At 34.7% G+C, this 14,937-nt stretch overlaps 1 protein-coding gene across 1 annotated transcript; it reads right to left on the bottom strand.

Annotated features, from left to right (window-relative positions):
* Window positions 1-10,878: 10,878 nt before the first annotated feature.
* On the bottom strand, window positions 10,879-12,360 carry LOC127103443 (uncharacterized). The gene is made up of 4 exons (XM_051040702.1): window positions 11,554-12,360; window positions 11,406-11,472; window positions 11,269-11,321; window positions 10,879-11,118 (listed from the first exon to the last, which is right to left on the bottom strand). The coding sequence occupies exons 1-4, from the start codon at window positions 12,358-12,360 to the stop codon at window positions 10,879-10,881; spliced, it is 1,167 nt and encodes a 388-aa protein (XP_050896659.1).
* Between the last annotated feature and the right edge of the window lie 2,577 nt (window positions 12,361-14,937).

The following is a 14,937-nucleotide window of genomic DNA, read 5'->3' as shown; positions in this document are numbered from 1 at the left end:
TCACGTCTGTTGACTGTTTCAAAGCGCTGATTTTGGCCACGTGACGTTTGTCATGGGCCTGTGACGGTCGTGACAAGCTGGACGTGACGGTCGTGACATGCTTTGTGACGGTCGTCACATTCACAAAGTTTGTATTCTCTATTTTTCTGTTTTGTGACCGGGCAGCGGACCCCGACTAACTCTGCATAGTGTGACCGGTCTCCGAAATTTAATTTGGTTTTAATTAATTGAAATAATTAAAATTAATAATAGTAATGTGTTTATTATTGTATTGTGGTGAGCAGTTATGGCCTTAGTTTTCCTTTATTTTGTTTTGGGTTTTTAAAATACGACCTGCGTGTCGTGCCTCTCTTTTAATCTCTTAATGTAACTTCTTTTCTCATCTAACTCCCTCGTATGTAAAACGAGTTTATTTTATGTAATGTAATGTTATGAAGAAAGAGAAGAATTCAATATCAAAGGAGGACAACCTTGAAGATCTTGCTTGGAGAAGCTTAAATCGTTATTAGGTTAGCTTAGGTTCTCTCATTGGCTTGGGAGAACAATTGCGCTAGGGACCATAACTGTTTCATTATGTATGTATGTTGATGCATATGAATATATGTTGATGCATATGAATGTATGTCGATACATGTGAGAGACGATTTATGTGATAAATAAGTCGGTGAGATCAGAATAATTGCAGTTCCCTCAAATTAAATATTAAGTTTATGCTTTCCAAGTTTTAGCACTCATCAAGACTAGTATCGGATAATGTAGGCTTCACCTACGCGAGGTGCATGTTCTATATTAGTAAGGTGCGATGGGATAATTGTAATATCCAATTGTTAAAACAATGGGTCAAACTTAACTAAACAAATTATAATAAGATTATATGTGTTTAGAAGCAAGAGTTGGAAATGATCCATATGATGGATTGGAATAAGGAGTTATTCACCCAACTAAAATATTCGAGAGTTGTATTAGATACAATTGAAAGGAGTTCCTACCTGAATAACCTAGTTTTGTGTAATCCGCCTACACGGACTTAAAACAAAGTGAAATGTGGATCTCGACCCACTAGAAAATCTCCCAACGGGGTTTTCCGAATCAAATGATGAGGGTCATTTGTTTTGAGTAAAATAATGGGAGCATATTTAATTAAAGGCCTAATTAAATATGTTATCGATACTTATATTTTCATTAATTTCATGTAGATTACCATGACAACAAACACCTCTAACAACATTTTGCGATTAATCCTTGACAAAGACAAATTTTCTGGGACAAATTTTCTGGATTGGCACCGAAAGCTGAGGATTATCCTCAAACATGATAGAAAGCTGTATGTCTTGGAGAAACCTGTTCCTGAAGAGGAACCTCCTAGTTCTGCACCTAAGGCAAAAAGAGATGCTTATAAGAAGCATGTCGATGATGCCAATGAAACTGCTTGTCTCATGCTAGCTACCATGAACTCAGAGTTGCAAAAGCAACATGAGAACATGGCAGCGTTCGATATGATCTAACACCTGAAGATGCTCTATCAAGAGCAAGCAAGGCATGAAAGGTTTGAAGTTTCAAAAGCCCTTTTTCAAGGCAAGTTAGCTGAGGGAGCCCCTGTAGGTCCCCATGTGCTCAAGATGATTGGGTATGTGGAAAACCTTGAGAGGTTGGGTTTTCCCCTCGGAAAGGAACTTGCGACTGATTTGATCTTGCAATCGTTGCCAAATAGATTCAGTCAATTTATCCTAAATTTCAATATGAATGATATGGACAAATCTCTTCCTGAACTGCTAGCCATGTTAAGAACTGTTGAGCAGAATCTGAAGTCAAAAGGGAAGTCCATTCTGATGATCAGAAATGGAAAGAGACAGAACAAAAGACCCACCAAGCAGGGTGATAAAGGGAAAGGCAAGGAAGTTGCCAAACCCAAACCCACTGTTGCTGCCTTGAAGCCTAGTGGAGGCATAGAAAATGAAGGCACCTACTCCCATTGCGGTAAGACCGGACACTGGAAGAGAAACTGCCCAAAGTACCTAGAAGATAAGAAGAATGGAGTAGAGACTTCAACTTCAGGTATTTTTGTTATTGAAATTAATTTATCTACTTCTGCATCATGGGTATTAGATACTGGATGCGGTTCTCACATTTGTACAAATATGCAGGGACTAAAAAGGAGTAGAGATTTGGCAAAAGATGAAGTTGACCTACGAGTTGGCAATGGAGCAAAGGTTGCTGCTTTAGCTGTAGGAACTTATGTATTGACTTTACCTAGTGGTTTAATAATTCAGTTAGAGAACTGTTATTATGTGCTTGCAATTAGCAGGAATATTATTTTCGTTTCTTGTTTGGACAAGTTTGGTTTTTCATTTATAATAAAGAACAATTGTTGCTCAATTTATTTGAATGATATATTCTATGCTACTACACAAATGAACAATGGACTATATGTCCTTGATCTTGAAATGCCTATTTATAACATTAGTAATAAAAGAATGAAACCTAATGAGTTAAATCCAACTTACCTTTGGCATTGTCGATTAGACAACATAAATGAGAAACACATTTCCAAACTCCATAAAGATGGACTCTTGGACTCTTTTGATTATGAATCATATGAGACATGCAGATCTTGTTTAATTGGAAAGATGACAAAGTCTCCATTCACAGGAAAAGGTGAAAGAGCTAATGATCTTTTGGCCCTCATACATACTGATGTATGTGGACCACTGAACATACCAGCCAGAGAAGGTTTTCAGTATTTCATCATATTTACCGATGATTTCAGTAGATATGGTTATGTGTATTTAATGAAACACAAATCAGAGTCCTTTGAAAAGTTCAAGGAATTAAAGAATGAAGTACAAAACCAACTAGGTAAGAATATTAAAACTCTTCGATCAGATCGAGGTGGTGAGTATTTAAGCCTAGAGTTTGATGACCATCTGAAAGAGTGTGGGATTCTATCCCAACTTACTCCTCCTAGAACACCCCAATGGAATGGTGTATCTGAGAGAAGAAATCGAACCCTGTTAGACATGGTCCGATCCATGATGAATCACGCCAATCTTCCAAACTCCTTTTGGGGACATGCACTATTGACAGCAGCTTACACACTTAACCGTGTTCCATCCAAAAAGGTTGAGAAGAGACCATATGAGATATGGAGTGGTAAGAAATAACATATGTCTTACATGAAGATTTGGGGTTGCGATGTTTACGTGAAATGACAAATTTCAACTAAGCTTGAGCCTAAATCTGACAAATGCTTATTTGTGGGGTATCCTAATGAAACAAGAGGGTATTACTTCTACAATCCTTCCGAGGGAAAAGTGTTTGTTGCTCGTACTGGAGTTTTCCTAGAAAAGGATTTTATTTCCAAAGGAATCAGTGGGAGGAAAGTAGAGCTTGAAGAAATTCAAGAATCACAAAGCATTGTTACACCTATGGAGGAATTAGAGCAGGAAACACAAGTAGTTGTGGAAGAGCAACCTGCTCAAGTAAAACAAGACAACCGTAGGTCAAGCAGGATACGTCACCTACTTGAGAGATATGGATATCTCATAATTGATCAAGGTGATATATTACTCATGAATCAAGATGAGCCTGTGACCTACCAAGAGGCCATAACTGGTCCCGAGTCTGAGAAGTGGCTAGAAGGCATGAAATCTAAAATGGATTCCATGTACACAAACCAGGTTTGGACCTTGGTAGAGCCTCTTGTAGGAGTTAATCCTATAGGATGCAAGTGGGTCTTCAAAAAGAAGACTGACATGGATGGTAAGGTACATACCTATAAGGCAAGACTGGTTACAAAAGGATATAAACAAATTCATGGGGTTGACTATGATGAAACCTTTTCACCAGTTGCAATGCTTAAATCTGTTCGGATTTTACTTGCTCTCGCTGCATATCATGATTATGAAATATGGCAGATGGATGTCAAAACAGCTTTCCTTAGTGGGAATCTTCTTGAGGATGTGTACATGACACAACCTGAAGGATTTGACATACCTGAAGAAGCCCAAAAGATATGTAAGTTATAAAGATCAATATATGGATTGAAGCAAACTTCCAGAAGCTGGAATCTTCGTTTTGATGAAACAGTAAAACAATATGGATTTATCAAGAACGGAGATGAGCCTTGTGTCTACAAGAAGGTTAGTGGGAGCATGTGCATAAGCATTTTGTGCAGTTGCAATTTTGTTTCTCTTTCTCTCACTCAAAGCCTTCATTCGTAGCAGCTAGCACTGAGATTGTAGGAATCCGTTCGTGTGGACTGAGTAGAGGTGTTGTCATCGTTCAACATTCGTGATCGCTCCGTAGATCTGCATCAAAGGTTTCAATCGTCACAAGAGGTAACGATTCTATCACTGATCATGCCCATTCGTAAGGATGACTAAAGGAGAAAATTTTAAATTCCGCTGCGTTTTGGATCGCTATTCTCCTTCATAGTGACCATGTTTCTGACAATTGTAAAACTGAATGTGACTTTTGTCTGGCTTTTGACCACCACCTCTTCCTCTACCTGCAACACCAACTCTTTGGTTGCCTTAGTTCCAGGGTTTTCTCTTATTCGACCAGTTTCCTTCTTGTTGATTTCGACCAGTCGAATTGTTGTAGCCTCCTCTGTCTTTGTTGTCATTCCAACTTCCTTTGTCTTTCCTTTCTTTTGTTGATTGCGCCTGCAAAGCCATATCACTCTTCGACTTTCCTGCAGCTCTTTCAGCCATTCTTTGTTCATGAGACTCAAGCGTCCCTTGAAGCTCTTCCTTTGTTAGCTTTGACAAATCTTTCAGCTCTTCTATGGCTACTACCACGTGGTCTAACTTTAGAGTCAACGACCTCAAGATCTTTCCAACAACAAATCTTGATGTCAACACTTCTTCACATGCCTTAATTTAGTTCACCAGTTTCGTAACCTTAGCGAAGAAATCAGTTATGCTTTCATTGTATTCCATCTGAATAAATTCATACATCATTTTTTGAGTTTGTGACCTCACCTCCTTCACCTTCTCCGCGCCTCCAAACGACTTCTCTAGAATTTTCCATGCTTCTTTTGCTGACTCTACATCACTAACATTTTCAAAGTTATCTGAATCAACGCATTGATGGATTATAAAGAGAGCTTTATAATATTTCTTTTTCAATTCTTTATGTGCAGTACTTTCTTGATTTGTCGCGTTTTCTGCAAGTGTTCACAAGATCCCAAAGATCTTGATAACAGAACACAACCTTCATCTGCTTGCACCAATTCTCATAATTATTGTTCTTGAGGATCATAAAATTCGCTGGAAAATGTTTGTTTGGATGATTCATTGCCATCGTGATTTTATTTCCACGAATCGCTTAAACCGGAGCTCTGATACCAGATGTTGAAAATCCACCACAATCTATGGAGAATTTCGATCAATATTGATGAACAAGATTGTTATCAACCACACAATGAAAATGAAAAGAAAAGAACAATTGAGAAAAAAAGAAAAGAACATTGGAGAAGAAAAATATTTTCTGCAGAGTTTTCCTTCTGCCCACAACCTGTGGAAAACTTCTTTATTTACTTTGCAACTGCAAAATTTTGTGAATACAATGTTATGAGTTCTGTCTTCTCTTTATTCAAGAATAAGTGTTACTCCCTCTATTTATAAATTTAGGTTACCTTTCTCCTTAAGTCAAAGTCAAAAACTATAAAAGCCCAAAATAGTTAACACTACTAAAAAATAGGCATAAGTCGAAATCCTGTATGAAGTAACATGCTTCGACACTTTGACACACTAATATAACTCGACACAGTAGGTGATTCGACACTTCCTTGTTCTGTCGAGCAACCTGCTTCGACACAAGAAATTACAATTCAAAAAATTTAATGTCTGGAGAAGATTCTCTTATGAAGGTTGTTGTTATAGCCGAATTGTAATCTTCAAGCTGTAACAACTCTGTTGCAACAAGAGCGTCACTTTTTCATCAAACAACTATTTATGATCGATTTTCACCTCTACATATTGTTGCTACTAATGGTCAGATCAAGGTTTGTTCTTTTTATCATTCTAACCAAAATAGTGTATGAGTTTTCATTGTTTCCTATGTTTTTATGAAAGCTGATTATGTTTTAACATTCAGATTTTGTCAAAGTTTTTACATAGATCTGTTAACCCAACTGTTTTAAATCGTCAAAAATAGGTAAATTGTTATCCCTCTTTAACCATTTTGCTTTTTTGGCATTTGTATTTTGTTTCTGTTTGTAAAAAAATTATTTTTGCTTAGTTTTTGTATTCTTGTGATGTGAATACTTTAGACTCCTCTCTTATGTTGGTTGCAATGCATGGAAGGTTACTTGTTTGGCTGCATTATCTTTTTTGGCATTTGGGTTTTTGTTTCCTCATGATTTTTTCTGATAAATTTGTATGTCCATAACAATTTGATGTTAATAAACTTGTTAAAATACTCTTAAAAAATATGCAGCTCTTAACATTAAAGTCTCAAGGACTCTTTTATCTCAACTATTACATTTTTTTTGTTGGCTCAATGAACCTTCATTTTTACCTTCAACTGCTTGGTTTCAAACTCTAATGTGAGGTAATTGTTATATACTTATCTCCTTCAACTACAATAAACTTTCATTTTGATGTCCAACTGCCTGGTTTAATACTATTGCAAGTTTTTGGAACTCTTGTTATTAAAGTGTGAATGATTCTATTCTGCCTACTACTTGGCTTCTGTTGTTTTTATTTTTTTCACAACTGTGATGGAAGGTTTTATCTTGCCAACATTGATTTTAAACAATGTTATGAGATTTGTTACTTAAATTTTGAATTTTTTGTTTGTTGTTACTTAAATTCTAAATATGTGCATGGCTTAAGGATACTATCCAACCTCAAGTTTTTTAAGTGGAGGTTGTTGTCTTTGAATTTGCTTTCTTTAGGGTTCCGATTCTAATCTACTGACGAGGAACTTATCGATTACTATCTAAGTTCTAAGATCAACGAAAATGGTGATGAGGTTTGGACTATCTAAGCACTTATGATATTAGCTTTTAATTAAACTATTTGTCTAAGAAGGCTTTTAGATGATATTAGCTTTTAATTAAACTATTTGTCTAAGAAGGCTTTTAGATGTTTTTGTTGTTTAAGAATTTGATGATTTGAGTAATAAATAGGAGTATTGAGTTATTTTTCTTTTGGTGTGTGTTGGATTTGTTATATATTCGTCAATGATATGAAACAAGAATCCAAATGGTTCTTCTTCTATCCACGAGATCCAAAGTATTCGGTTTTATAAAACACAAGGGTCATAATCCTCTAAGTTTAGACTCCTCTAACACAATCAATGTCATCCTAGGCCCTTTTAAAATGAATACAATGTTACCATCACTTAGAACCATGTTCTTTTGTTTAAATCATAATGCAATGGGGGAATATCATACTTCAAGGTCAAAGCTAAATCGTGTATTTTAATCTAAATTTCTGAAACATTTATCAAATGTCAACTATGGATTGAAACCAATTCTTAAGTCATGAAAGCTTGCATTCACATAGTTGCGCTACTTGGCTTTGAAAAGATTGAAAGCATTCTGCATTTTTTTTTCTGTTTAAAGTGCAATTTTGATTTTCTTACTGTTTTTTCCTAAATTTGAAAATTAAATTTTAAATTGTCCCAATTTGAAAATAATTTTTCAGGACGCCCCTTTTCAAGAAGGACCTCGTCCAATCAATACAGCGATTCAGTATACGGGGAAACTCAACCATTCACTGGTCGAGTGATTAAATATATATTTTTTATTAAATTTATTTATGTTATTATTATAAATTAATTTAATAATAAATATATTATTTTAATAATAATTTTTAAAAATGTAATATTTTTGAAATTAAAAAGTTTTTTTTATAATATATTTATAATTATGATAATTAAGCATTTAAATAATTTAAATAAGTAATATATATTTTATTGATAGTACATAAATAATATAAGGGTTTGAGTTATCAAAGTTTGATTAAGGAATTGAAGTGTATTGTATGGGTGGACGTAGGGTGGTTTGTTGCTGATATTGTTGATTGTAGTAGTAGTTTGTTTGAGGGAATGAAGTTTCGGGAGTTTGTTGTTGGGATGAGGTGGCATAAAAGGTGTGTTGTTGTGTGGTCTGGGTGTGATGGTATGTTTGTTAGGTGGGTGAAGATGTTTGGCCCCCAAATTGGGATATGTACATGGGGATGTATGAGTGCAATAGTTTGTTGCGTTGAAGAAGAGACACGTTGATGGGGATGGTTTAAAAATTATGTCGGAGCAACATGCATAAATGGAATTGTCAAAAACTAATCCATATATTCTCTACTTGGCTTAGACTCACCAAGTCCTATGTTCCCCTCCAATATCAAATGTCTTCTTTTTTTCTATTCTTTGACCTCATCTTTGTTCAAATCTTTTCAATGTATATCCCATGCTTAGACCATAGTCATGTTGTGGTGTTCCCTTCGACATCTTGACTGAGAAGGGATTTGCTGTTCAAACCCAAATTGGAGTTTGACCCTATCTGTATGATGTATCTCAACAGTAAAGAAACAGATAATATAAGTTGTCGCACTCCAAACTCGGCTATCACTATAATCAGGTACTGGGTATTGAAGGTACGACCTCCATATAAATTTTCATAAGAAATATAATAGTTAGAATGTAAATAAGAAGTTTAGAAAACTTAGAGATTGTAAGGTTTCAAATTTACATCATTTTCCTCCATGTGCTTTATTGCGACTCGATACCCACGTAGATGATAACGAGGATTATTTCCGTAATGCATACCTTGTTGGCACCATCTTACATTTACACAAAAAAAAGTATTAATGTTAGGTGTAATTTACTATGAGGATAATAAAGTGCACTCATAGATTACGAATAGCTTAATGCATATGGATGTGATGACTCAACGATATTAACATGGACAAACAGCGGTATACATGTGAGTGCTCAGACACTGAGTAATACAACATAACTTCATATGCTATTCACTCCTTTTTGGGTTGCCTTGCACATATGTCTATACAATATTGCTAAACAAGTAGAACCCAAACTATATGTGTTGCACTTATCTAGATCTCCTACTAAAGGTAACCAAGATGAATGCAACAAATTGTTACTCTCGTATGACATCAAAAATGTAGCAATGAGAAGTAAAATATATACTTTAGCATGAAGAATGTTTTCTGCTTTCGTGGGTAAAGAATTATTTTTTAACTCTGTTAACAGAGCTTCTAGCCAAACAATTTTCACAGAAGACCCATTTTCATCTGAAGTCGTAGGTTCTACACCTAAATTCTCAATGTAAACATCATTTGTTGCGTTAGTAGGGCCATTAACAGGTTTACCATTTATTCTGAGGCTAAATAACACACACATCCTCCAAAGTAATGGTACATTCACCGGTTGGTAAATGAAAGATATGTGTTTCTGGTCTCCATCACTCTAATAGAGGAACAACTAGTTTGGAGTCAATTTTTAAACTTGATATTTTTGCGATTTTAGCAAAACCAGCTTGTTCTAAATACAATATTATAACAACGCTTGGTTGAATATGAGTATGAGAATGGACTCGAAACCTAGTGACTTCCTGAAAAAAAATAGAAAAAATAATGAATACGATGATAAAAAACAATTAAGTGGTGAATATAAAAAACTTACATATGCTGCGATGTTTGCTAGTGCTTCACGGTGCGATTCTCCCATCTTAGAAGTGAATATTGTTGATGAGTGAATGTTTCAAATAAAATTTAGAAGCTGAATTTGTAGACTTTGTAGTAAAATATTTTGGAGTTTTAATATATGAAGCTACTTATCAATGCATGCAGGCAGGCATATACATCTAGTATATCATGCAGGATTCCTTCAGTGATGAGACAATGCAAGGCAGAACAAATATAGCATGCATGTAATCCATTCAATGGCCGAGTTGCATCTATTTTGGTCAAACTCATCACCTTTATAACCTCGTCCAACCATTTATCGAGTTATGTCTTGGTCTTGGTCATGCATTGACCGAGCTTGGTCTTGGTCTTTCCATTGGGTTCCGTTTTTTGGACTATATAAGTTATATTTATGTGTTACTTCATCTGCTCATTCCATATTCCACCATCACTTCATATATTTTTTACATCTAACTGGATGACAGAAATTTAGTAGTATCCATTCACTATAACGGTACTATTTTCACATATATTAATGCATGATTCTCATTTAGCAATACAAATATCCAGTTATTCAAAATTCATGTCAATTCCGATTTCCTTCATCTGAAAGATCGGATTGAAAAAAAGTTGCAACATCGTGTTGAAGAAATTATTTATCGTCATCCATTAATTAATGGAGACGATGATACCATATTTTACGTAATGACACTGATTGAAAATGATGAAGAAGTCAAATCAATGTTTCAGTGTCACAATACATTTTCTCAACTACCCACCATTGAGATAAATATTCGTCTACTTTAACCAAAGTTATTAATAGAGGATAGCGGAGCGGAGCGGCCGACCCCAAAAATGGGATAGTGGGATAGCGGATAGCGGGATACGTTTTTGTACATATAATTATATAATAATTTATAAAACATATTTCATATACTTAATGAAAATTCAAACTTAAAATCTTAAAATTCAAACATATAGTAGAAGATTCACAACATCACATCTTAAAATTCAAACTTAGAACTATTATATGAAAATTCAAAAGATCATCATCAAAATGTATTCTTCATATATCATCAAAATATTCCTCCAATATTTCATCTTCATCATCTTTTTCAACATCTTTTGCCACCACTTGTTGTGCCCTAGATGTACTTGCAACTTCAAGTAGCCTTGACCTCCTAGTGTAGATTACAAACTCATTAACCTCACTTGCTTCGGTAACTTAAGCCCAAGTTAAATCATCATCTTCATGAACCAAGTCTTCTTGTAAAGGTTCACCATCTTCTCCCATCTCTCCCATCTCTTCCACCAACCATTGAGTGTGATAATTAATTTCACCAAATTCCATAGGATCAATCTTGTCCTGAATTTCAAATCTTTTAATCAATGCTTGGTTATACTTGACGAAAACCAAGTCTTGCAACCTTTGATGCTCCAACTTATTTCGCTTCTTGGAATGAATCTAAAATATAATAATTTGAAGTATTAATTTAATAATACTTTAATGTAAGATAATTTAATATCCTAGTAAAAAATCAATACTTACATACTCAAAAATGCTTCAGTTACGCTCACATCCGGAAGCACTGCAACCCAAACTCAACACTTTAACCATCAACAATTGCAAATCAGGAGTTTCATCTCCGTAAAACTTCCACCATTCAGCTGCAAGTAAAAAATCAATAATTGTCGACCTGGAGCTAATTGTCAAATTCCAATAATTGTAAAAAAAATTAACTTCCATCTTACCTTGAGCTAATGTCAACCCTTGTCTAATTTCTGCTCTTATACCAAAGAGACCTATAACACCCTTGTACTGTGCCAATTATACTAAAATCTTGTCTTCTACTTCATCGCTTTCACTAAGTGTCTCAATCCATTTACGAAGGTCTCTCACCAATTTATGATCATTCTCAATTTCTGGTTTCTCATAATAATATTCAGGTTTGAGATAGTAACCTGTAGAATGTAACGGATGATGAAGTTGACACTCCCATCTTTTATCAATGATGTCAAATACGAATTTGTACTTGCTTGAATTTGAATTAAAAGCTCTTTCAATTGATTCTTTGGCTACCCCCATTGTGGCGTATATGTAACCCATTGTCGGTTTTCTTTCGTTATCAACCATTCTTAACACATCTACAAGAGGTGCCATGACCTTAAGAGTGTACGCAACATCATTCCAAAATGATGTCATAAGTATAATACTAGTTGCACTTTTTCCTTTAGCATCATTGGCACACTTGGAACTCACCCATTCATCACAAATGAACATCTCTCTAAGCTTACTTTTTAGTTCTTTCAACCTTTGTAGAGTAAGGAAAGATGTATAAAACCTCGTCATTCCATTTTTAACCAATTCAACATTGTCGGTAATCTTTCTCATTAAATTCAAAGCAAATGCGTGGTTATAAATGTAGCCCACAACCTTAACTCCATTTTTTATAACCTTATCAACCTTTGGAATTTTTCCCATGTCTTCTAACATAAGGTATATACAATGGGTTACACATGGAGTCCAAAACATGTTTGACCTTTTGGAAGTTAATATTTTACCCGCTGCTACATAATTACTTCCATTGTCGGTAATCAATTGAACAACATTTTGTTCACCCATTTCCTCAACAAAAGTGTCCAACAACTCAACTAGCTTATCCCCCATCTTGGCATAGTCAGAAGCATCAACACTTTTCACAAACATGGTTCCCGTCAGACAATTGGCCAAGAAATTAATCAAGGTTCTATCTTTTCTATCCGTCCAACCATCTGATATAATTGAACATCCATATTTATTCTTTTGAACCTTGTGATTCTTCAATAAACCTTTTGTATATTCCAACTCATGAGTGCATGAAAACTTGGTGGTTTCAAATGAGGACCATAACTTCCAACATCAACTTTAAGGCTTTTGCATTTGCTACGTTAAAAGCAATTCCACATGTATAAACAAAGCGAGCAATAATTGTATGGTTCTTGCCCTCGCTTCTTTATCACAAGAATCATTGAGTTTTGTGTCCTTAGTCTTCTTAAAGACTAAATCCGATGGTCCTTTAGTCATCTTGACAGCCATTGAAGATGTCTCAACAAACCTCTTCTATTCCTCTTTTAATTCTCTCTTTCTCAACCATATCGGCATGTAATATTGCTTTAACTTCCGCCGGTGTTTTTAAGCAAGCAACTACATTACCTTTTATTCCTAATCGATGCTTTTTTGCCCTACTAATTCCCCCACTACTAGTCAGATTACAAAATTCATATGTCACCTTCTTCTTGTTATTTATATCCTTCCAATGATTATATTGCCATGCTATGTCAATATTAATACCGCTTGGTTTGAAGGTTTGACCACATGAAGCAATCGAAGTAAAATTCGATGTAGAGGAAGATGTTGCATGGTCTGACTTCAAAACATAAACATAAACAAAAACTTGATATATGAACATAAAAATAAAAATATAAACATAATGATATATGAAAAGGAATATGATTCCCTGCAGTCACATGTGTCTATCTATCTACTAGTATTTTTTAATTTTTTAAAAAATAAACCTATATAAGAGTTGAGATTGAATGAAATACACATTTAATAGTTGGTAGGCCCCTAATTTTAGCGATTGCACCCCTTTTTTTATTGCAGTGGATTACAATCCCTTTGAAAAGGAATAAAATCATAAGATAAATCATATTGAAGTTGATAATAAATGATTTCACTAAAACTTATGTATTTCATTAATCATGAATAGTAGTTTTGGGCTGGCAAAAAAAGTCCTATGTTATTTGAGAATCGAGATTAAGAGTAGTTCATATACAATATTTTAGGGGAAAATAAAGCATAGAGAAAAAGAGGAACACAATAAAAACACAATTGTTTAACATGAAAATTTCAAAACCAGAGAAAAAGCTAGGATCATTGTCAAATGACAACCAGAGAATAATACTATGTGAAAATTGTTATAACACATAGACTACCATCAACCATGGCAATGCCCCAATACACCCGCACTCTTCAAATCAAATTTTTAACTACCCCTCACAACACTCTAAAACTAGAGTATAAGAGAAAATCTAAAAAGTCAAATACAAGCTTAAAGTGATTTTGATTGGTACATCTTGGAATGAAGAACTTGAATCTTTTATATAGACTTGGACTCTCACTTCCTACATAAAACTAAGCGATGTGGGACTTCAAAGAACTCGTATCCTATATATAGCCTTAGACTTTCTCTTTATTCACAAAACTAAGCGATGTGGGACTTCTTCAACATGTATATTTTCAACCAACCCTAACAATCTCCACCTTGATTTAAAATAATACATAAGTTTTCATTGTCTTTATCGACAATCATACTCCACCATAAAAAGTATAGTCACTTGAAGCTACACCACTCTAAGAATTTTCACATTGTCTTCACCAATAATCATAGTTTTAAAAAACTATCATACTCCACCTAAAGAAGAGTATACTTCACTTGAAGCTAAATCACTTCAAGAATTTTTGCATGTCGAAAACTAGGTTGAAGCTTTATGGTGCAACTTCCATGTTGGTCGTAAGCTCTTCAACCATCGACATAATCTCGCAAAACACATTGCATCAATGTCTTTGTGTTAATCCGCTAATAATAACTCATCCTTTTTCTATGACAACGAAAATGTCATGAGGACACACTTCTCAATTTTTAGATAAGATCATCATCTCTCATAGTGAGAGAGACATTGCTAGCATTTTACTCAGAGCCCTTCTCTAACGTTGCCCCATCAAGACACTTATACTTTATATGTCCAAGCTTTCCACATTTCATACATCTCACACCCATTTAATTATTTTTCTTCACATATGAACTTTCTCTAGCAACCAACACTTAGTTTGATGAAGTATTCTCCTAACCCTTCAATCTTCTTTTTTCAGAAATAATATTACTCGCAACTTCTTCAAAGCTCAAAGTTTCCTTCCCATATATTTAAATAGGTTTATTATGCTTATAGGAAGATGGAAGAGACCATATGAGTCTCAAAGTTTTTTCTTCATCATCAATCATGATGTAATTATGGAATGCACCTAAGGGGGGAAGGGGGTGATTAGGTACTTTAATTTTTTTTTTCTGGTTTTAGTCTTAGATGTGATTATTTTTCCGGTTGAATGCTAAGTGATGAAAGTGGTAAAGTGCGGAAAAATAAAGGACACAACGATATATCCTGGGTCTCCTCACAATTTGAGGGTACTCTAGTCCCCTTACGCAGTAAGAGATTTTACCATCTTGTTTGAACTTTGTACAAACAA

This window comes from Lathyrus oleraceus, chromosome 1 (genome assembly GCF_024323335.1).
Source record: "Lathyrus oleraceus cultivar Zhongwan6 chromosome 1, CAAS_Psat_ZW6_1.0, whole genome shotgun sequence".
In the NCBI taxonomy this organism is placed as follows: Eukaryota; Viridiplantae; Streptophyta; class Magnoliopsida; order Fabales; family Fabaceae; genus Lathyrus; species Lathyrus oleraceus.
The sequence above is the reverse complement of the archived record's forward strand: the minus strand, read 5'-3'. Positions and strand labels throughout refer to the sequence as shown.

Bases quoted from the DNA above. Each gene is read 5' to 3' on its own strand.
- LOC127103443 (XM_051040702.1), bottom strand. From the start codon at position 12,360: ATGTTTGTGAAAAGTGTTGATGCTTCTGACTATGCCAAGATGGGGGAT. The intron at 11,322-11,405 runs GTAAGATGGAAG...TTTTACTTGCAG, and splicing joins AGGGTTGACATTAGCTCAAG to CTGAATGGTGGAAGTTTTAC. The intron at 11,119-11,268 runs GTTAAAGTGTTG...ATTATATTTTAG, and splicing joins CTGATTTGCAATTGTTGATG to ATTCATTCCAAGAAGCGAAA.